This window comes from Molothrus ater, chromosome 16 (genome assembly GCF_012460135.2).
Source record: "Molothrus ater isolate BHLD 08-10-18 breed brown headed cowbird chromosome 16, BPBGC_Mater_1.1, whole genome shotgun sequence".
Lineage (NCBI taxonomy): Eukaryota > Metazoa > Chordata > Aves > Passeriformes > Icteridae > Molothrus > Molothrus ater.
This window is the reverse complement of record NC_050493.2, coordinates 10,308,597-10,331,270: the sequence shown is the minus strand read 5'-3', so window position 1 is coordinate 10,331,270 and position 22,674 is coordinate 10,308,597. Positions and strand designations below refer to the sequence as shown.

The 22,674-nt window shown below is 46.7% G+C and overlaps 2 protein-coding genes across 2 annotated transcripts; one reads left to right on the top strand and one right to left on the bottom strand.

Moving 5' to 3' along the window:
- The first annotated feature begins 4,187 nt into the window (after positions 1-4,187).
- Positions 4,188-10,927, top strand: NUBP1 (NUBP iron-sulfur cluster assembly factor 1, cytosolic). The gene is made up of 11 exons (XM_036392228.2): positions 4,188-4,246; positions 4,326-4,427; positions 5,796-5,932; positions 6,135-6,203; positions 6,713-6,745; positions 7,613-7,703; positions 7,862-8,016; positions 9,090-9,200; positions 9,323-9,425; positions 10,104-10,187; positions 10,761-10,927. The coding sequence occupies exons 1-11, from the start codon at positions 4,219-4,221 to the stop codon at positions 10,811-10,813; spliced, it is 966 nt and encodes a 321-aa protein (XP_036248121.1). The 5' UTR covers positions 4,188-4,218; the 3' UTR covers positions 10,814-10,927.
- A 616-nt stretch (positions 10,928-11,543) lies between these two features.
- Positions 11,544-22,009, bottom strand: TVP23A (trans-golgi network vesicle protein 23 homolog A). Its single transcript, XM_036392230.2, has 7 exons — positions 21,575-22,009; positions 21,414-21,493; positions 17,404-17,548; positions 16,357-16,446; positions 14,095-14,220; positions 12,366-12,495; positions 11,544-11,965 (listed from the first exon to the last, which is right to left on the bottom strand). Exons 1-7 carry the CDS (start codon positions 21,581-21,583, stop codon positions 11,904-11,906), a joined length of 642 nt encoding a protein of 213 aa, XP_036248123.1. The 5' UTR covers positions 21,584-22,009; the 3' UTR covers positions 11,544-11,903.
- Between the last annotated feature and the right edge of the window lie 665 nt (positions 22,010-22,674).

Here is a 22,674-nt window from a genome sequence, read left to right as displayed (position 1 = left end):
ACCTGATATTGTCTCCACTGGATTCAGCCCATGATGCAGGAGCTGAAGCACTCAGCAGGGATTTCAAATAACTTGCAGCCTGAGCCTCTGGCTTCAAAACTGCTGGTGTGGTGTAAGCTTCTGTCTTTGGACTTAAATTCACCATTTCTTTAATGCCTTGCTTTGCCTGCTAGATCACCCCTCTCTTCACCCAAGTGTTTAATGTAGTCTATGGAAAGTACATGTATTTTACTCACCAAATTGAGATAAATATCTGTCTGCATTTAGTCTTCTTTCTCCACACAAAATTTTATGCTAAGAATTAAGTCTGCACATTAAAATCTGCAGGGATAAGTCACTATTTTTTGAGTTCACATTTACTCTAGATTTTAATTGAATACTGAGAGTAAGTATTAAAGGATGCAAAAAGAAAAGGTTAATTTTGGTTTTGTCAGTGGTGTTTTCTCAGTAGCCTTTTTTCAGTAATTTGTAGGGTCTCCAAACTGAAATACTGACCTTCCTAAGTGATTTGGAATTCCTTAGTGCTGCACACTTCTTTAGGCAGCTGCTCTGAAAAGCTTCAGGTAACCAGCCTGATACAATAGTAAAGTGTATAAATCAGTGTACTGAATCTGAGCTGGCACTGCTCACAGCTACTGACCCAGACAATCTCAATCTATTTCCTGCAGGATATTTGGGCTTGGGTTTCTTTCCCCTTCTCTATGATCTGATGGATTATATTTATTTTTTCATCAGAAAATTAAATTTCTAAGTAGGTTTCTATCTTGACTATCTGAAATACTTAGTACTTAATCTGTTCTTTAACATTGCTTTTTCAGACTGTAATTTATTGATCTGGGTGTGTTGAAGCAGAAAGCACTTGCTCTGCTCCTGAGTGCTGCAGGTATGTCTCAGACTGCCAAAGGCTTTCAGGAAAACTTTAATGAATAACGTCGGTTTTTTGGATAATAGATGGTGAGAAAGGAAAAGGTCTGCAAAATTTATCCACATTAATCTGCTTTTTACTAGAGCTGACGAGAATAATTTTATTCATAGCTAATCCTAAAAGTAGGTAGTGTTACTAGAGTCAGCAGAATGCTTGCCAAGTTTCCTTTGGATATGCCCTCGTTACGGTAGTGAATGAGGTGATCTTTTAATGAAAAACAGAACATAAGTAAACAAATAATACCGATTATTTTTTCCTCCTTCCAACAAGACAGAGTAGTTATCATTTGAGATTGTGAAGTGTATTCACCACTGGATTCCTGCTGTGTTCGTGCTAAGGGAGCTGACAAGGCATTAGCACAGAGACACTGCCCTCTATTGCTGCTGCTACTGCTCTTGCATTGACGAGACCAATGGGAATCAACAATTTTAAACCACATAAAAATGGGGCATTTTAGTTCTGTAATTTTGTGTCAGTCTGTAACATTAAGGCTGTGCCAAATGCACAAATGTGCCAACAACCCAAGCTCTTTTACAGACAGTACATGAAGTCTGTGGCAGACAGACAGATGTGCTGTTTGCTGCACTGCCCTTACCTGCACCTCAGCTGGATTTTGATTAGATTTGGTGTGGGTTTGTAACCTGAAAGGCACAGAACAGTAAATAAGAACCAGAGGGGACACTGTGCATTGGAGCTGGGGGGTGAGGACAGCACAGCACAGCTGTCTCTGAGAAACCAGCTCCCAGCACAGCCCTGCTCAGGTGCCACTGCCACCCTCCACCAGCGGCCACTGGCAGCAGGCAGGGAATGACTGCTGGGGGAGGCTCTCACACCGGGGCAAAGCAGGGCCCTGGGACAGAGCAGCCACTTCTGCTACATCACTCTCAGTTCTAAGGGGAGGGCCCGTGCTCAGCAGGGAGGACTCAAAGGAAAGGCTACAGTAGCCATTCATACTCAGTCTCAGCTGCTTTTTCCACTCCAGGGTAAGAGTTGATGCTGTCCAATGTGTTCCTCAGGTCAAAGCACTTCTCATTAATAAAATGGACCTGAGTTTTGTCAGAAAGATCCTGCTCTAGGTCATCTGTGCATCGCTTTTGATGCTGAGAAGGGGGAAGACCTTAATCTAAACCACATTTAATGCTGTTGTGCTAAATAACAAATTGCTTTCATTAGCTTCCTATAATGCTTCATGTTAGAGTTTGCTGGCTTTTACAGTTAGTTGAGAATGCTCAGTGCTGTAATTTTGGCTAGAGGGAGCTGCTCTGCGATCATCTCCACTGGCCTCCAGTGTGAGTTCACTGAACTCACAGCTTTTAATGTTTGTCATTTTAATGATGGACAACCACAAGGGTGAAAAACACCCAGTAGCTGTGTGGTGTGAGGGAAAGCCTCAATGCAAAAAGGAGGAGGTGTTCAGGGGGAACCTTCATGCCAGCACGACTGTAAGTGAGAAAGAAAAGAGCAGATCAGAGTTCTGGTTTCCCATCTCATCTTTGGGGGACAGATTCTCTTAGCATAACTCAAATTGTACATCACTAGAAAATATGTTTAAGCATTTCTGCTCACCTTGATCACAAAGAGGAAAATATGTTGCTCCATCTCTGCTTTCTTACTCTCAAGGAATTTTTGGTGTAACTTCATCTCCTTTGGCTCTTCCAAAAGCAAGAAAGGCCTGGCAGGCCTTGGGCTAGAATAGAGTAGTAAGGATAAGACAAAGCCTTGCTTTCCAAAGCATCAGGAAGACAGCAGACTCACTGATATTTTTGGTAAATATTGCCATATGGACTTCTCAACTGTTATTACCATCAGTTTGCCTGATGTGGGGATAGAGCTGGATCAAAGGCGAGCAGAAATACCACCCTAAAACACTCTAAAGCTTGTTGTTCACCCAGAGAGCCCTGCACGAGGAGCCCTCGCTGGCTCAGAGGATGAGGGGTGCTGAGGAAGGAATTAATTTTTCCTTTTTGGTGTTTTTTATAGGGAATGTTCTATATAATCTTAGGAACAGGGAATGATCTGTTGGACCCAAAAGAAAAATATTTGGACACGTACCTCAATTTAAAATGTGGAAAGTCTTGCTGACATCAGTGAATCGAATCCATATGTTGGACAGGAAGCACAGACCTGAAGTGCTGTACTGGGCTGTGGTCTCACACCAAGCCAGCTTCTTCAAGGGCAAGCTTTGTGTTTGGCTTGGTTTTTTATTTAATTCCTAGAGTGTTCGTTCTAAAAAGCTTGCAGTTGTTGAAGTGCTGAGCCCCAAGAAAGATAACTTTGCAGTATAATTCTCTCAAAAAGACAGATTGTTTAATACCGAGTTGTGATGGTACCTTTCCAAATATTACCAGATACTCTTTTCTATTTCCAAGGTGACACCATCTCAAATAATAACTTATACACTTGTATATTAAAACAAACAAGTTTTGGGACTAATTGGTCTGAAATGGGAGTATTTGAGACTTCCAACTGTGCTTGGATCAGGAAAATATCCTTTTTACAGCAGCTAGGCTGTGATGTTCTAGGAGCAGAAGAGAGGACAAGGCTGTGCTCAGGTGGCTATGGGAGAAAGAGGAAGGGAGCAGTGACTGGGATAAAGTGGCCAGGAATAGGGTCCAGATCGCATCACCAGCTGGTGCACACTTCCTGGGTTTGGAAAATTATTTTTTTAATTTTTTACGTACAAAGCACAGCGACCTTCTTAATTGCTCAGAAGTTGATTGGCCAAGTTAAGGCAATGTAATCTTCCAAACAAATGTACCCATTAAATTAATGGAGATGGCGTATCAGCAGGATACAGAATTAATATACCCAGAATTGCCATGAAATACCGCAACAGCGCGATTTTACCGGAATGATACATAATCTGGGAATGAAACAACAGTGAAGGTATTGCTGTGCAACGCTTCCCTCGGCAGCGGGCCAGCGCCGTGCCGGGAGCGGGCTCAAGGCTGGAGCACGGCTCCTGCAGCGGCCGAGCGGGGCACGGCCCCGGGCGCACCCGGCCTGCGCTACCGGCCCGGTTCCGCGCCCTTCCCCGGCCATCGCTGCTACCTCAGGCAGCTCCAGTGCGCGGGCTGTGCGCAGCGCCGGTGATCCGGGCAGAGCCCGCCGCGACACAGCTCGGGGGGTACGGGGGCTCCCGTGTGTCACCGAGCCCCTCACTGGTGTCACCGCCTCCCTCCTTGGTGCCCCGGCTCACCCGAGCCCTCGGCGGCAGCGCCCCCACGCGGCAGCGGGTGAGCACGGCGGGCGCGAGGCCCCGCCCCCGGCGGCGGCGGAAGTGACGCAGCGCTATGGCGGAGGCGCCGGGCGCACCGGAGGGTGAGCGGCGGAGCCGGACGGGGCGGGACGGGTCTCCCGCCCGCGGCACTCACGGCCCAGCTCTCGTTGTCCCTTGCAGAGTGCCCCGGGACCGGCAGCGCCCAGGCGGGCAGGGCGGCCGCCTGCCAGGGATGCCCCAACCAGGGGCTGTGCGCGGCCGGCGCGGCCGGGCCGGACCCGGGTGAGTGCAGCGGCCGTGAGGGGGCGGCACAGGAGAGGCGCTATGTCGGCTCGGGGGGGGAGCGGTGCCGGCTCGGGGGGGGCGCGGTGCCGGCTCGAGGGGGAGCGGTGCCGGCTCGGGGGGGAGCGGTGCCGGCTCGGAGAGGAGCGGTGCCGGCCCGGGGGTTGAGCGGTGCCGGCCCGGGGGTTGAGCGGTGCCGGCCCGGGGGTTGAGCGGTGCCGGCCCGGGGGTTGAGCGGTGCCGGCCCGGGGGTTGAGCGGTGCCGGCCCGGGGGTTGAGCGGTGCCGGCCCGGGGGTTGAGCGGTGCCGGCCCGGGGGTTGAGCGGTGCCGGCCCGGGGGTTGAGCGGTGCCGGCCCGGGGGTTGAGCGGTGCCGGCCCGGGGGTTGAGCGGTGCCGGCCCGGGGGTTGAGCGGTGCCGGCCCGGGGGTTGAGCGGTGCCGGCCCGGGGGTTGAGCGGTGCCGGCCCGGGGGTTGAGCGGTGCCGGCCCGGGGGTTGAGCGGTGCCGGCCCGGGGGTTGAGCGGTGCCGGCCCGGGGGTTGAGCGGTGCCGGCCCGGGGGTTGAGCGGTGCCGGCCCGGGGGTTGAGCGGTGCCGGCCCGGGGGTTGAGCGGTGCCGGCCCGGGGGTTGAGCGGTGCCGGCCCGGGGGTTGAGCGGTGCCGGCCCGGGGGTTGAGCGGTGCCGGCCCGGGGGCTGAGCGGTGCCGGCCCGGGGGCTGAGCGGTGCCGGCCCGGGGGCTGAGCGGTGCCGGCCCGGGGGTTGAGCGGTGCCGGCCCGGGGGTTGAGCGGTGCCGGCCCGGGGGTTGAGCGGTGCCGGCCCGGGGGTTGAGCGGTGCCGGCCCGGGGGTTGAGCGGTGCCGGCCCGGGGGTTGAGCGGTGCCGGCCCGGGGGTTGAGCGGTGCCGGCCCGGGGGTTGAGCGGTGCCGGCCCGGGGGTTGAGCGGTGCCGGCCCGGGGGTTGAGCGGTGCCGGCCCGGGGGTTGAGCGGTGCCGGCCCGGGGGTTGAGCGGTGCCGGCCCGGGGGTTGAGCGGTGCCGGCCCGGGGGCTGAGCGGTGCCGGCCCGGGGGTTGAGCGGTGCCGGCCCGGGGGTTGAGCGGTGCCGGCCCGGGGGTTGAGCGGTGCCGGCCCGGGGGTTGAGCGGTGCCGGCCCGGGGGTTGAGCGGTGCCGGCCCGGGGGTTGAGCGGTGCCGGCCCGGGGGTTGAGCGGTGCCGGCCCGGGGGTTGAGCGGTGCCGGCCCGGGGGTTGAGCGGTGCCGGCCCGGGGGTTGAGCGGTGCCGGCCCGGGGGTTGAGCGGTGCCGGCTCGGGGGGGAGCGGTGCCGGCTCGGGGGGCGCGGTGCCGGCTCGTTGACCGCGCGGTGTCTCCGCAGCGGAGGCGGCGGAGCTGCGGGCGCGGCTGCGGGCGGTGCGGCACACGGTGCTGGTGCTGTCCGGGAAGGGCGGCGTGGGCAAGAGCACCTTCAGCGCCCTCCTGGCGCACGGGCTGGCGGCGGACGAGACCAAGCAGGTGGGCAGAGGGCACGGACAGGACGGGCGGCGGGAGTGCAGGGCCGAGCACCCGCGGGCAGGTACCGATCGTGTGTCCCTGCTCGTTAATGTTTGACTTGGATGAGTCTTGCTGGAGTGATTTCATTGCATGAGATCACCTTTAGAGGCAGCCCTGTGCTACCTTGTTTCCAGTGGGGCAGGTTGGCTGGTTTATTTTCCAGGTTGCTCTGCTGGACATAGATATCTGTGGGCCATCGATTCCTAAAATTATGGGTCTAGAAGGAGAGCAGGTGAGTGAATGCTCGGACATCTTGTTCAAGGGATTTTTTTTTCTCAGTTTTTCATTAGCATATTCAGGCTTTTTGGATGTAGAGATTCTAAAAGGAGTGCATAATGGGAAATGTGGGGCAGTGATAGGGAAATGAGGTGAGATGTAGAAGTTCAACGTGACATATTTTGCAAAGGAGTCATCTGCTTTCAGGATGAGCAGTTCTGCAAACCAACTTTCATTGCATGTCAGCCACATAATGCTGACTACTTGAAACTTGAGTAGTATTAGCATGATATGCTTTATCAGCCCTTGAATATTTCTTACAAATGCATAAAGTAATGAGTAAACTTGCATAAGGCTTGAACAGTAGTTGTTCACTTATTAATGGAGATGTGATGCTTTTGCATTTTTACCTCAGCTGCCCCACAAAAGCAGGCAGGAGAGCTCTTTGCCCAGGTTTGACTTATGTTCACGTTTTGTGTAAAATCTGTTGCTATTGCAGCTTTTGTGTATTGCTTCAATTTTCAGGTTCATCAGAGTGGATCTGGATGGTCTCCAGTGGTGAGTTGGTGCTGTTGTTTCAGAAAGTTCGTTGGGTGTGTTTGGGTTGGGCACCATCTACAGTGAAAAACGAGTGAGGGAGGAGCAGGGAGTACTCTTGTTAATTCTTCTTCTAATGACTTAAATATCCAGATTCTATAGAATCTACAGCTATAGGGCATAGAATCTACAGAGTCTGTATGTCCAGATTCTATAGATCTATATAACCTATATCCATGTTCTATGGAACATCCTAGAGAACGCTATAGAATTTATTTCCATAATTTATAGAATATAGATCTATAAAATCAAGATACATATCATATTGAATTGGGATATAGACTATGTAGATCAGTGTTAAATTTCTTAACAACAGTAGTACTGTATTTCTAGAATTGTTTTATTATCTTGTGTTTACTGACTTTGCAATATGGGCAATAAATTACCCAGGTTTGTTATTTTGGAGTAACATGCTGTAGTGTGTCACGTCTTCTATGACAGCCAAGTAGTATCTTGCACCCAAGACAAACCTTACTAATCTTTGGAATATGCAGAGAAGGTTTTGCAGTACTGTTGGTTGTCTAAAGATCCCCTGTAGTGTGCATGCTGTTAGAAAGGCAGCTGGTGTTGGGAGAGAAAGCTGCTTTTATCCTTCTGTTGTCTCCAGCGATTCCATAAACTGCTGTAACAATTTCATTTTTTCATTCTTAGTATAGTTGGTAAGTGTTGCACAGGATGCAGTTTTTAATGCCCTGTGATAAAAGATAAAGTTCTCTGCTTTTATTTCATAAATGTCTTCCCCCTCATTTACTTTTTCTGTAAAATAGGGGTTCAGAGTTTGTTTCTCTAGTCTTTCTTCACTGTTACGTTTCTCTGCTTCTCTTTCAGTATGTTGAAGAAAACTTAGGTGTCATGTCAGTGGGATTCTTGCTTAGTAGTCCTGATGATGCTGTCATCTGGAGAGGACCAAAAAAGAATGGTATGTATTGAGTGTTTTCAACAGTAATTTACATACTTGAAAGGTTTCAAGTGTAGAAATATGTTTAGTCATGTAGATAGGGTAGTTAGCTAAGACCCAGAAATTTCAAATACAGGAAGATACCTTTTTCTCTTCCACATTCTTCTCCTTTCCTGTAGGGCTGATCAAGCAGTTTCTGCGTGATGTGGACTGGGGTGAAGTGGATTACCTGATCGTGGACACACCCCCAGGAACGTCGGATGAGCACCTGTCCATCGTGCAGTACCTGAGTGCCACCCGCATCGACGGTGCTGTCATCGTCACCACCCCCCAGGTGTGAGCCAAAACCCGCCAGGGAAGCATCGTGGCACTTGAAGGCAGTCCTTGGGTTCCAGGCTGTTGATTTCACAGAAATCTATGGGTACAGCATCTCAGGGAAATGACTTTGTTGTGTTGCCCCTGCAGCTGGCTGGTCTGTGGGTTAGGTGGATGTCTCAGGGGAGCTGGATGGGGATCCACATGGGTCACTAAACCACAACAGCTCACAGTCAAAAGCTGTTGAGACCAGTGTGGTGAAAGGAAATGCAGTGTGTCATTTCCTCCTTCAGAATTAACACCATTGTGGATCTGTAATTTACTCACCAACAGCTTAATGTTCAGAAGAATGTTTGTTAGAAGCTCTGTTTTTAAGTGATAAGCAGTGCACTCTCTGACACCTGTGAAGTAGCCTGTCACCTCCAGGTGACCCACCAAAGTAGGCAGCTTTTCATGTGCATTTTTAAAAGAGAAATCAGCCCCTGGAAAGCTGAAACTAAACATACACTCAGTTCAAACAGAGGTTTTCATGTCTGGTTTGGAACAGAACAGGAGATCAAACTAGCACGTGACATGAAGTATTTCTACAACAGCAGAAAGGATAACACATAAAGGAAGCAAAGTGTTGAGGACAATACCAGAGAGGTGGTGAAGGAGGAAGGGAACAGGAGAATGGATGAGGTGAGTCATATACGTGAAAACTCTGAGGAGAGAATATTTTAAATTTAATTGGAAAAAAGGTAACTAGTGTAAGCCTGGTGGTTCTTCTCTTCACTCTGTGGAAAATACCAAGGGTCCTTCTGTAAGATGGAAATGTGAAAAAGTTGCATTTAAAGAAGATATGAGAAGAACATAGGAGATAAAAAACACAAATATGGGTGAATGTTGACTAGAGTCAGATTTCAAAACAGAACCACATCCAGTAGGCTTGAAGTGTTGTACCTGCTCTGTTGATAGAGCTCATAGCACAGGTTTGTGTTCCTAAAAATATTAAGGCAGCAATAATAATTCATTATTAAGTAGCTCTAAGGAGGTAACTGAATGGATTCAGCATGAAACAGTTGAAATACAAGTGTTTGCTGTTATTTGTAGGAAGTGTCACTTCAGGATGTTCGGAAGGAGATCAACTTCTGCCGCAAGGTGAAGCTGCCCATCATAGGTGTGGTGGAGAACATGAGTGGCTTTGTGTGTCCCAAGTGTAAGGTAAGGCTGGCTGTGTGTTACAGTGTTCTTTCCTTGACATTGCTTGCATAGCAAACGTTGCTCCAAAAATGCCCTTTTCTCAGAATTGCAGTATTTTAACTCTGATTTTCTTGTTGTCCCAGAATGAATCTCAGATCTTTCCCCCAACTACTGGTGGTGCAGAGAAGATGTGCCAGAACCTGAGTGTTTCTCTTCTGGGTAAAGTGCCTCTGGATCCACAGATAGGTAAAGTCACTTATTGCACTGCACTTAAAGCAAGTTGTTCCTCCTATACTGATGTTACTGCTGCAAAACCCTGATATGGGCACTGATGTCTCTTAGCACTTTTAGATAGAATGCTTTTTTGAATCAAAAGTCACTGGAACTATGACTATTGCTTGGTGTAGAATGTGGGAAGTGCTGGGGTAATTTCCTTAATCAAGATTACATGCTACATCTTTTCAGCTCTGTAATCATATCTGAAATACAACATGTTTTTCTCTTTGGTGTAGTCACCTGGAAATGCAAACTGAATGAAATAATAACCACTTCAAAGAAGAGTCTTTTGTAGATGTTAAGCATTAAAACCAGTGCTTTAACCTCACTGTTACTGGCACTGCCCAAATTCTCTTGTGGGTCATGAGGAGGTGTGGTTCTTTGCCCACTAACTTAACAATTAATACCTGAATTAATGACATCAAGGAACAGCTCAGTACTTCCAGCTAAAGGTTTCTGCTAGTACTATTCCTCTGTCAAACTGTGCACTGTATTTCTAGTCCTGTTACTGACTTCAGGGCTTCCTAAAAGGAATAGATGCAGGTGGCTGTTTGAAGAGGTGTAACTGGAACAGGATAAAGGCTAAAAAACAGAAAAACTCATCTTTTCCTGTTGCTTTGTTTCTGTGTTTTTTCTCTGTCCTTCAAGGAAAAAGTTGTGACAGCGGCCAGTCTTTCTTGGCTGAAGCACCTGAGTCTCCAGCTACATTGTCTTACAGGAATATCATTCAAAGTGAGTCTGAGAATCACTGTGCAAATGAATCCCTCGGTTCTGAGCACTGCTGCACTATACAAAGGTGTTACACAGGATTGTGTAACTGTTCCACAAAGAATAAAATCAGGAGAGGGACTTAGCAATTCTGAAAGTAGCAGGTGCAAAGACCTTGCTTGCTTCTGGGCGTCACTTCTGACTGGCTACTAAAGTGATAATGAAATTGTATGTGATAACTGGTTTCAACATTTGACTTCAGAGAACTCAGACTTTCATTTTCAGAGATGGGGTGTCCTTGTGCTCAGAGAAACCTTCTGAGGCTCTCGAGCAGGTGTGGAGGGGTGCTCACCATAACCCAGTGGGAGGCAACTGACTGACCAATGCCTCCACTTCTAACTGTAATTACACAAAAACCCCTTGCAAAAACTCCCTAAACAGCTGGTGCTGTGCTGCTTAAAATAATCCTAAAACTATTTCAGTGTAAGGAAGGCCCAACTTCAGATACTTGTAACCACAGGGGAGAGATGCAGCAACAACAAACTCCTGATATACAACTGAAATAGTACTTACATTATTTTTTCTCCATCTTTGCAGGAATTCAGGAATATTGTGAACAACACCATTTGCAAGAAGAAAAGATAATGTAATCTGTAAGTGGAAGAAAATGTAGCTCATGTCTAATTATAGAAAAGTAACTTATGCCTTGATTTATTAAAGGAATGTATTCTTTTTGTATATTGCAAATAAATTCTTAATATAAAGGCTCTTGCCTATGTTTTTTCCAAAAGTTGAAGATTCTTGTAGTTCTTCCCTCACTAGAAAGCTGTGAAAATGAGTCTGCATCTGGATTATCAAGTGCATTCTGCCTCCAGTGTCATGGTACCAATAACATGACTGTGAAGGTAGCAGTTGAAGAGGTGAGAATACAACCCACATTTTACTTAGGAGGTTGAATTTAAAATATGCTGAGTTGACACTGGGGCATGTGCAGCAGCCTTAGTTCTGCCTGCTACACAAGGGTGAGCTGTAATGCCCCTTCCCTCTCCCAGAATAACATCATTTAAATGTCTCCTTTCATTGGAAAAGATCTGTGTCCTGAGTGAAAGCCAGGGTAGTATTACAGTGCATGTGCACTGCTTTATTTATTTTTTTACAGGTATCAAAATAAGATTAATTTTTTAGCTATACATAACTGTGTAGTTACACATATCTTCACCAAAGCAGTGGGTGAACATGGTTCATGACTTCTGTTTTATTCTATTTGGCCCTAAGCCTGAACATTAAAAAACAAACATTCAGTATTTTTAATAACGAAGAGGTCCTTTGTGTTTGTAGTTTGAAAGCTCTGAAAAGTCAGTATTGTGTACAAGAGGGAAAGGCAGTTTGGATTAGTTTATTGCAGTTCCATAGTTAAACAAATCAGCATTGTATTTTCATTACATGTACTTTCTGGTTAAGATAATCCAACAGTTTGAGGTTAGTTGACAGCTTTTCTGAAAGCAGCGTGCTCCTTGTAAACCCTGAGCACTGTCTGTGCTCACACAAACAACTTTTTGGTGAAGCTTTTAAGTAACAAAGGTGTTAAACCTTCCAGGATCTAAAGACTCAAACACAAATGACTTTATTTCATGCAGGCATAATTCTAGAAGAGCTTTATGTAAATATCTTCCCCTGAAGAACAACAACTTTCATTAATTACTTTTTTTACTGCTCATCCTTTAGCTCTTCCTTATTTGGTTACCTAGTGCCTGTCTTCCCATGATCTTCAGTGCCATCTTCTGCAATTCTCCTGCTCTGTCCTGTTGAGGGAACAGAGCACACATGGCTATAAGCATAACCTGGGCCACAGGGATCTCTTATAAAAGCAGGGAGCTGCCAGCTGGAAGCCTGAAGGTTGAAGATGGCTCTTCCAGCTCTGCTTAAACTGAGGAATTAGAATTATAGCAACTCCACAGATTTAACTTAAGAACATTCTTTTGGAGCTTGGAAGCAGCTCAGTTGTGGAGCTCAGCAAGCTTCCAAACATGGAGCAAAGTGACCTGGGGTTATGGCTCTTCCATGTGACACTGCCAGAGAGGCTTGGTGGAGAATCAGGATTATCCTGGGCTCACTGCAGGAACTGGGACCCAGGAAAAGCCAGCCCTAGCCCTGAGAGGCAGGTTGGCTGTTCTATCCCATGGGCTGAAGCTCAGTACTCACTCTTGGGAACATCTGTGGTGCCAAACAACCTTGAGGTTACTCTGCTGATGGTTTTTGGTCCTCCTAACTTGCAGTGGATGTAGCCATATAAATTAGCAGTCTGGAGGGAGATCCCAGCAATCACGAGAGCCTGTGGACAAACAAGAGTTCAGCAGGAACAAACCCGTGGCTGTGCACTGACTGTGTAGGATATACATGTGTGTATGTGTGTGTGTGTACACACTATCCAGATACGTGTGCTGTAACAGGGGCACATTACTCCCAATCACAAATGGCCTTCAAAGACATCTAATCGTGTCAAACACAATAATTCCTTTCTACAAATACTTATTTTTATCAAAACACCAATACCAGTTGTGTCATTCTGTATCTTGAAAGACTTCATTACTTTCCTAAAAGCGCTTACTCAAAAAAGGACTACTCAACAGATTCCAGAAACATTTCACTTTTTTTAAGCCCCATTCAGATCTAAAAGTTTTACATCCAGATACATGGCACACCTGCAGGCCTGTTCAGCTGACAAACAACTTACTACAAACAAATAAGATCTGTAATTTATGGCTTTACAAAGAGCATCCATAGATAGATTCCCTACCTAGCATTGACAGGCAGTGAAAATAATCAGTTCCTTTTGTGGTACTTTAGGTTTAGCAGCAGGTGGAACCAATCTGACTAATGCAGTAATTTATAAAAATGTTTCTCTTAGCCTTCAGAGCCAGTTTCCCAGAAGTGATTTTATTTTTGTTTGAGTAATTTGCCTTTTACAAGCACCTGGGCAACCTGCCTCCTGTGCCAGTAAGAGTTGTCTCCAAGCAGCCCTTGGCTTAGCAAACAATCTCTGCTTTTCAAAAATAAAGGTGGAGCCATGAACAAAGAGCGCTGGTTTAACTATTGCTTGTTTAGGGGCACCAGAAAGCAGTTAATGATTTGCAATTGATTCATGCCCATAGCTGAATTTCTTGTTTAGTTGAATAATGAATATGCAATTTTGACTGTTACTGGTTATGTAGCTGCACATGTCAGAGGTGCTTTTTGTCTTTTCAAACTGAATTAGGAATTGGTACTGAGCATGGCTGGGAACTTGACAGAATGAATAACGTGGCAATTAGCCAAGCATTTAATGTTTACAGGGGAAAATGTGATGATTTCATAGACAAAAATATCTTAATATAATGCAATATATGAGGTAAATTTCCTCTCGTATTTAGAAAAAAAGTGTTGGGGTTTTTTTAAGTAGATGACTTATAAGTAGAGCAATTATAAAATACTTACTTATAGCTCAGTTTATCAAGGTTTTATGAGCTAATGATGCTGGTTCTTTCAAAAGGAAATGGTACCAGAGATCTAAATTCCTTACTTTTAAAAGTACATTTAATTTCCCAGGAGACCTAAAAACCTGAAAACCAACATCACTGGTTCATTTTTTATCCTCTCCTGTTTTATTTGACTGAAATAAGTTGGGGCAGAGTAAGTTGCTACAGTTAAACAGCTCATAATTTTGCCCACCACTTGAGGTTCTCTAGAGGAAGGAGTTGACATCTGATAACCCAGTGGAAGTACAGCTAAAAATTACCAATCCATTTCAGAGTGCAAGCCTTGACTGCAGAAAACTCCTCGGGATTCTTTGAAGCTGCTGGTGACATTTTTCTACTGTTGAAAGATTTGGTTCAAAACTAACAGATCTGGGTTTTCCCTCTACCAAGATTGTTTTCAGTACCCCCTGACTCACCAGCCATTTCAGCTTCAAGGAGAACAAGGTGCTAAAGAAAAACATTGTCCAAATCACTGGGCAGATGATGAGACCAAGCCAGAAGATTCGGGCTTCAGCTTCAGTTGAGGCAGCTATTGTAGGCACCTGGAAGAAAAAATTGAGACTATTAGTCACAAAGTCAAAACCCACAATAAATGACAAATTACCAGAGGAGGAAGATTTCACTTATCATATGCACAGAAGATTAACTAAGAAGAGCAGTAGCTCATGCCCAGTTCCTTCCTGATGCCCTACTCTACACAGCATTTTCATCCACAGGGATTTATCAGTTGGTTCTAGTTCAGACAAGAATTCTTATGAAAAGTGCACATTTCTATACATTTTCATAAAAAGATGCTGTATCTTAGCTTAATTTCTATCTTGCATGAAGCTTATTTTCCTATTATATAAATATTTGGTTTTGCTTCTGAACTCTGCTGACATTCCATGAATGAAGAACCACGGCTTTGAAAATGCCTCTTGTGTCATGCTGGAGTTGAGCACACTGTAAGCGCAAGGGGCAGCCTTATGGCCTGTGCTCTGTCTGTTCTTCAGGGAGAGCAGAAACTTCAGAGCAGGCTGCAAAGCCCTGCTTACAGATTTCTTCAGGTCAGCACAAGTCACATATCTCTATCTACACTGAAGGGCTCATCGCACTTAAGAAAAAGCAAAAAAAAACCCTTAAAGTAAGAGAATTGTTCAGAAGGCTCTGATCTTTCAAAATTCAAATCTCACTCCAACCCTCAGACCAATTGATGACCACTAGTGCCAGCTTCTGAAACAGAAGCATCACAATTTGAAAAGAAAACCCTCTGGACTCTTCCACTCTGAAAAGAAAAGCTTTTTAGTTAATTTTCAGTATATTGAATTTTCCATGTATTCTGTCCTGCAGGGTTTCCTCTATTCTGTCTTCAGGCCTCCCTCAGTCTCACAGGAAGCACATCAATTAATTTGTCTTTCATGCTCGGGGCACCCCGGAGCCACAGCCGAGGCTGCAGAGGGCACTGCAGGGGGCACTGCAGAGGGTGCAGGGGACACTGCAGAGGGTGCACAGGGCACTGCAGAGGGTGCAGAGGGCACTGCAGGGTGCACAGGGCACTGCAGAAGATGCAGGGGGCAGTGCACAGGGCACTGCAGAGGGGTGCACAGGGCACTGCAGAGGGTGCACAGGGCACTGCAGGGGTGCACAGGGGCACTGCAGAGGGTGCACAGGGCAATGCAGAGGGTGCAGGGGACACTGCAGAGGGTGCACAGGGCACTGCAGAAGATGCAGGGGGCGGTGCACAGGGCACTGCAGAGGGTGCAGGGGGCACTGCAGGGTGCAGAGGGCACTGCAGAAGATGCAGGGGGCGGTGCACAGGGCACTGCAGAGGGTGCAGGGGACACTGCAGAGGGTGCACAGGGCACTGCAGAGGGTGCAGAGGGCACTGCAGGGTGCAGAGGGCACTGCAGAAGATGCAGGGGGCGGTGCAGAGGGCACTGCAGAGGGTGCACAGGGCACTGCAGAGGGTGCAGGGGGCACTGCACAGGGCACTGCAGTGCTGCACACCGGGACAGCAGCAGCACAGCCAGCTGGGCTGGGGACACTGCTGGAGGGCTGCAGAGAATGTCCCTGTGAGCAGCCCCGGGGTGCTGCTCTGCCAGGCTCAGTGGGGCTGCAGAGACAATGTCAGCAAGTGAAAGCAAACCCTTGAGTCTTGACTCTGGCAGTGATGCCAAATGCCATCCTATTGTGCTTCTTTCCCCATAACTCATTGTGTTTGGGGGGCATGGGCAGTATCAGAATGCTCTGTGATCCAAGTTCTCTTTCCCACCATATTCCATGAAGGTGAATAAAATATTAACTTCAAAATACTAAATCTAAACTATTCAGCATTGCTTTCCTCAAGAGGATTCTGTGTTAGGATTATCTATGGAAAGATGTGTTTATTACAAGATATTCTCACTAGAAAATAAAATAGAACTACCAGAAACATTTCATACCTATAGCACCATGCTATGAATATTTATTCTGCTGATCCATATGCTGACAATGTTGTGAGACCTGTTTTGTCCTGAATGCTTCCAGGATGTGACAAACAGTGCTCACACCTGAATACTGACATTGTTTTCTATGGAAGCTGGATAAAAAGAAACTGTTACAAAGGTAGTCTATTTGTTACTTTGTTTGACTTGGTATCGGCTTTACAAATTTCCTATGGATTCTGTTTACCTTGTGCCTGCTTCTATTAATATATTTACCCTTTTTGCTTCAAACACCCAGTGACTTTTTCCATCTTCATCAATCTGGTTCCACCAACGCAAACCAACCAAGAGTCTTCCTGTCACATTCTAGTGATGAAACCATTATTTGCATTAATCAGTAGCACAAGTCTTTTGTCAGTATAACAGTTAAAATAGAAAAAAATTAAAAAGACAAGCGTGTTCAAAAATCATCTTTTATCTAATACAAAAATTACTTCTAAAAGCTGTTCCAGCTGGAGTACAACAGCCATTAATGATGGGTGAAGTTACAAATTTAGTGGCCTCTTCTCTTTCAATATGATAATAAGCACAATAGCACTACTTAGACAAGAAATTATAGATTGTATCTTTTTCAAGTCAATTATTGGGTGCTTGTCCAACAAGCACCCAATAAACAAATTTATTCAGTAAAAGAGGAATACTAGTAACAGAAACACACTGGAAAATGGGAGATTAATGACAAGCAAATAAGCTGTGTAGGATCAGGGAAACAAACCAAGAAAATATTTCAGCACCTAGATGAACCAGAAGCTTTCAGAATACTGGAAGTGCATCAATGCTTCACTTCTACAAAACAAAAGCCTTGCTGAACACATGGAACCCCTGGATCCTGGGTTGGCCTGACCCACCTGCCTGCATGGGATTAGGGCACCAGAGCTATAGCTGGGCTTTCAGGAGTCTACTGCAGGCCCCTGCTGTGGGGTGTGGGCACAAGGCTGCAGATCCTGACATTCTTGAGCATGCATTGCTGAAAGCCAGTATTACTTTAATTTTTTAATTTATTTTTATGGGGGGAAGCATACAAACAAGTTACCTATGGCAAAGCAATTTTCTCACCATATTAGTAGACCTTAGTAGTCAGCCATAGAAAACATGAGGCTAAATAACTAACATATGTGAACATCTTCATTAAAATGGGCCAGACATTGAATAAATCAACAGATTACAATATTTTTGTCACTTCTGTCATTATACATATTTCAATTTTGTTTTAATTAATGACAAAATACTTCCCAAGGTAATTACTATTCAGGGTCATCTTACCTTGACAGACCAAAAGTCAAAGGATAGAAGGAGGAGAATAGTGACAAAACAGGCAACAAAGCTGTTGCTGAACCAGTCACAGAACAAGTAGGTAACAATAGCACTCACTCGGAAAAACAGGTGGAAAAAGGTGGCCAGTGGGTGCCTAGAAGAAAGCCAGAGCATAAATGAGGTTATGGGACAGAGGGAATGTCACAGTGCTGGCTGACAATGTAGCACAGCACAGGTATTTCAAGTTTATAATGGTATTTTGGTTTGTAGCTGCTATAATTTCAGTCTTGGTGTATATCTTCATTATCAAACAATGGTATTTCCAATAGCCAAGCTTCAGTCTAAATCTAAAATACAAATGTGGTGTTCCTGTCAAAACTTTCTCAAAGACAGAACAAAATATGGAGCCCTTCACCAGATTCTTTGATCCTGTGTGAAGGAATTTAGTGGCTGTGTGCAACACAGTACCATAAAATCCTTGTTGTTTCATTAAATGAATCAACATTGCAAAGCACAAAGAATTGAGAGAGCTCTTATGCCTTTCAGAACAGCTTTGAAAACAAAACATTAGCTCTAAAAAAATTGTAGCTGTTTGCTATAAGACAAAATGAACTTTCATATTTAATGTCTAAACCCAACACTTCCTTTTAGACAGGCAGAATGATTTGGGAACCTAACAGTTCTTCTGAATTACTGCTTATTAATTTCACTAGTATTTACACTTTGCTCATTGAACAAATCTTTGTCTGTAACAAAATAAAGAGAAATTTCAGTGAAAGAGGTATGTGACATGGAATACTGGCCTGCACAGTAGGGTGGGGGGCTGGAGAAAGCTGTAATGAGCACAGCACAATTTTTAGGGTAATATGCCAATAAAGATTTTACTCTGTGCAATTGTTTGTGTTAATTAGTTGAAAGTGAGAATTAACTACAGGCTCTTGCAGTTAACTAACTTCTTCCTTGAAACTTAGAGAATAAAATATCTGAATAAGATATTTAAGTCAACAATTGTCTCCTTAAGCTCCTGTGCCTCTGTGACCAATTAACAGTAGAATAGCCAATTAACAAAGTATGGCCTAGGGTGTAATCAACTATTTAACTATTAAATGTTATTCTGTTATTGTGTTTAATAAAATGAGATATGTAATATATACACAATTGCTTACTATAAACTTAAATTATAGCTATATAAGAATAATAACTTTTATAACTTTAATATCCTTGTTGTTATATTATTTCTCTATAGCTGTTTAACTGTTCTGGTGTTTATCTTTCTCCAGTGGTAATACTGTGTTTGTAGTACTACACATATGACTGGGGAGGGAAGGATGATGCACAGGTGAAGTTTATATTTACTCCTGGTCATGCCCATGTGAACTTCAAACTTTCCAAAAACTTCTTCTGACTTAGAACTGAACATGTGACATTTTAAGCAAAGAGGCTTTTTCTGCCATAAGCATCCAGGGGGTGGAGTGGGTGTTGTGAACTGGCTAAAACAGACAGGGCCTTGCTGCTTCCAGCCTTGATCTTGGTCAGGAAGATGCAAGAGTCAATGATGGAATGGTGCCCTTGTGTCCAGAGCAGCTTTCATAGATCACAACCCCAAAGCACACCAGGGTTGCCTGAGCTTTTCTCATGGATCACTGCTTCAAATATGGCAGTAACTTTGGGGAATTCATGTTTCACTTTGGAAGGCAGATTCAGCAGTATGACTGGATTACAACAGGATTACTGTTTGGATGCTGAATTTGTTCCAATGTCAAACATTGAAGGGCATTTACTAAAAAACAAACAAAACAAAACCTATGAGCAAGAAGCTGTCATTTATTACAGTGCTGAGCACTTGCTGAGACTCTGGAAAGGATAAAGGAAATGGCAACTCTACAATGGCTCAACTTGGCATAAATTTGCTCCTGAAAGGACAGGAACCCACTTGCTTGGCCTTCTTGTTTTCCTGCTGCATCTAAACATCCATGTGATGCACAACTGGAGCCTCCAGGCTCAGTGATTGCCATTTACCTTGTTATAAGAACCTCTGTTCAGTTTGGGAGCATGATGCCTGTTAGGACAGGAAGGAGTTGTAATCAATTTAGTTGCATCCCATGTTAAAGAATCAAATTTGGGTCAGGCCTAAGCTGTGCCAGTGAACTACAGGAGAATCATTCCAGGTGCCTGCTCACAAGCACCACAGCAGAACTCTACATGCTGGCATTTTTTCTTCCTCCCGTCTGATACTTCAAAATGTATTGAGGCAAATTTTGAATAAATGAGCTCTCTTTTCTCCTTGATCACTGTGTTTCCTGACTGATTTGTAAAAGAAGCAATCATATGCTCCCTACTTCCAGATCTAAAGTCCTAGTACTGCAATCTTTATCCAATTTCTTAGGAAAGAGGAAGAATTTCCCAATTTCCAGAACTTATCTTTTCCCAATTTCTTAGGAAAGTAGCCACTAACCTTTTGCTTTTAAGAAGCCCTTTTGCACATAGCCTATGCTAATTTTAACCAAGTTCAAGATATATGAAATTGGAATAAAGACAAATGACTGGAACACCTTGTTATGCCCTCTAACGTGATAACAAAATTTTGCAGCACCTAGGTGACTTCCAGGCTCATTTGCACAAGATTCTCCAGAAATATAAAAACAAACACATGTGAGCAGTGTAAGCAGTTTCAATTCTGCATTCTATAGCAGATGAATTTTCAATACTACATCATCTTTCAATATTGTCTTGAGGGCCAGAAAGAAGAGCTGTCTCTAATGAAGCCACTGTCTGCACAAAGTGGATCACAGAATAGTACAGTTTGCTGATACTTTACCTGTGCTGTACTACTGAGTATCATGAATCAGGAGAAATCTCTAAGATCTCTAGAGTAAAGTGCTGTGTGCTGTGACATCCTACAAACATTCCAGGGTGGTTTCACTTCATGCTAAATGTGGTCTGGTCCTTCAGAACCTGTGGCTCATGTGATCAAGGTACTTCTAAGCTGTACTTTCCAGCTTAGTTGAATCCTTGAAGCTATGTTCTCCAAGACTGCACCAAAATATAAACCTTCATTTAAAATGTGTGCTGTTGCTAAGGTGTAAGACCAAGGCAATTCTGGGAAGGTTAATCTTATGTCAGGGCTGACTCAAGTAGTGACAAAGTGCAAAGCACTGCTTCACCAGACACTTGTAAAAGTAATTATATTGTAAAGCTACATGATTGCTTTTTATCTCAGATAATGTTGTGTCAGGTTTAACATCTATTATATTTCTTTGCTTACACCTACAGGAAATATCATCATTGGAATGGACCAAACCAAACTGGGGCAAGGCAGAGAAAGCAATCTAAATCAAAGCTGATTATATACATTGTTGATCAGTGCATGCCTAATTCCTTTTGACATAAAACTCTTCCTTTCACAGTCTTTGATTGGAGATTCTTCAAAAGCCACTGATTGAACAGCTCTGTCACCTGAGACCTCTGTGTGGCCAGAGCTGCAGGGTGACACCTCTGGTGAGGAACCCAAGCTTAGCCTGACACATCAGATGGGTTAAGGGGTTGGGTTTCTCAGGTAATGTCTACAAGCATAAGACATTTCATATTCCACACAGCATCACATCCCGTGGTAGGAAATCAAGACAGTTTTATTGCAGCTATCTGGCTGTTCAGCCAGGTGCCCACTGCAGTGCCTGAGCACTGCTGCACAGTGGGCTTTGCTGGAGCTGAGCAAAGCTGAGCACTGCTCCAGCTCTAACTAAAGCACTGTTTGCTTGGGGTTTGGGATGTTGGGTGCGTCAGGTTTTCATTTCCAGTGACCGGGTGATGCCGGGCAGGAGGGCCCGGCCTCGCCTGCTCCAGCCCGAGCATCTCTCGGACAGAGGCCCCCCAGCCTCCCCGGGCCGCCTATTCCAGCGCTTGACCACCCTCCCTGTAAAAAATGGGAATGAAGTGTTTAAATGGAGTTCTCTGTACACCGGAACAGCCAGGGCCGCCCGGGCCCGGGCGCCGCGATGCTGCGGCCTCCGCGCCGTTACCTGATCCGCGCTTTCCGCAGCGCCAGCTCCTCCTCGCTCCCGAAATCCAGGGACACATCCTCGGTGTCGTCCACCAGCGCCTGCGGCGGGAGCCCGTCAGCGTGCATGGCCCGGGGGAGCCGCGCCCCGCCCGCAGCGCCCGCCGCCCCTACCGCCCTTACCTGCTTCATCCCGGCCCGCGGCTCCAGGCCCGCAGCTGCCCCCGGGAAAAGGGGCCGGGCTGCGGCAGCCCTGCGCGCCTGGAGCGGGGCTGCCCCTCGGCACAGCCCGCGGCGGCTGCGCCTCACCGGGCACCGCCCGGGAGACCCCCGGGACACCCGCTCCTCCCTGCGGCCCTGCCTCGAGGTGCCTGTGGCCGGGGCCACAGCGGCTGGGCGGGCTTTAGCAGCGTGAGGGGCTAGAGCAGCGTGAGGGGCCCCGGGAGCCCCGGCCGGACGGGCTTTAGCAGCGTGAGGGGGCCCGGGAGCCCCGGCCGGACGGGCTTTAGCAGCGTGAGGGGCCCCGGGAGCCCCGGCCGGACGGGCTTTAGTAGCGTGAGGGACCCCGGGAGCCCCGGCCGGACGGGCTTTAGCAGCGTGAGGGGCCCCGAGAGCCCCGGCCGGCCCCCCCGGCCCTCAGCGCGGTCAGCTGTCTGCCCCGCGGGCTCGCCACACGCACCGGCCGGGTCAGGGCCGCTGGGATCTCGTGCTGAATACAAGCCCTGAAAGGAAGAAGGAGTGGAGGGAAGGGTGAACGAAGGTGTATAAACATGAGAGCACAGCTGCGTGTCACGTTTGGCGCACACCCCCAGCCGGCCGGTGCTGTCCCCGCTGCCCGCGGCCCTGTGCCCCCTGTGTGGGGGCCAGCTTTGAGGGCAGGGGTGGCTCCACAGCACCGTGCGTGTGCCTTAGGGTGGCTGAGGTCACTCGGCTCGCTCAGCCTGGAGGAGGCTGAGGGAACACCGCAGTGTGGTCTTCAGCATCCTCACAAGAGGAAGGAGATGGGCAGACACTGACCCCTTCTCTGTGGTGATCAGTGACAGGACCAGAGCGAATGGCCTGGACTTGTGTCAGGGGAGATTTACTTTGGATATTAGGAAAAGGTTCTTCCTGCATAGGGTGGTTGGGCACTGAAGAGGCTTCCCAGGGCAGTGGTCACAGCACCAAGCCTGACAGAGCTCAAGAACTGTTTGGACAAAACTCTCAGGGTGTGACCTTGGGCTGTCCTATGGAGGGCCAAGAGTTGGACTCAATGATCCTTGTGGATCCCTTCTAACTCAGGA

What these genes read in the sequence shown, in the direction of transcription:
- TVP23A (XM_036392230.2), bottom strand. An exon ending in CTGCGGAAAGCGCGGATCAG is followed by an intron (nt 17,549 to 21,413) that starts GTAACGGCGCGG and finishes GCTTTCTTCTAG; the next exon opens with GCACCCACTGGCCACCTTTT. An exon ending in TTGACTTTTGGTCTGTCAAG is followed by an intron (nt 16,447 to 17,403) that starts GTAAGATGACCC and finishes TTTCATCACTAG; the next exon opens with AATGTGACAGGAAGACTCTT.
- NUBP1 (XM_036392228.2), top strand. Translation starts at nt 4,219, where the DNA reads ATGGCGGAGGCGCCGGGCGCACCGGAGG. An exon ending in GAGAGGACCAAAAAAGAATG is followed by an intron (nt 7,704 to 7,861) that starts GTATGTATTGAG and finishes CCTTTCCTGTAG; the next exon opens with GGCTGATCAAGCAGTTTCTG. An exon ending in TTGTGTGTCCCAAGTGTAAG is followed by an intron (nt 9,201 to 9,322) that starts GTAAGGCTGGCT and finishes TTGTTGTCCCAG; the next exon opens with AATGAATCTCAGATCTTTCC.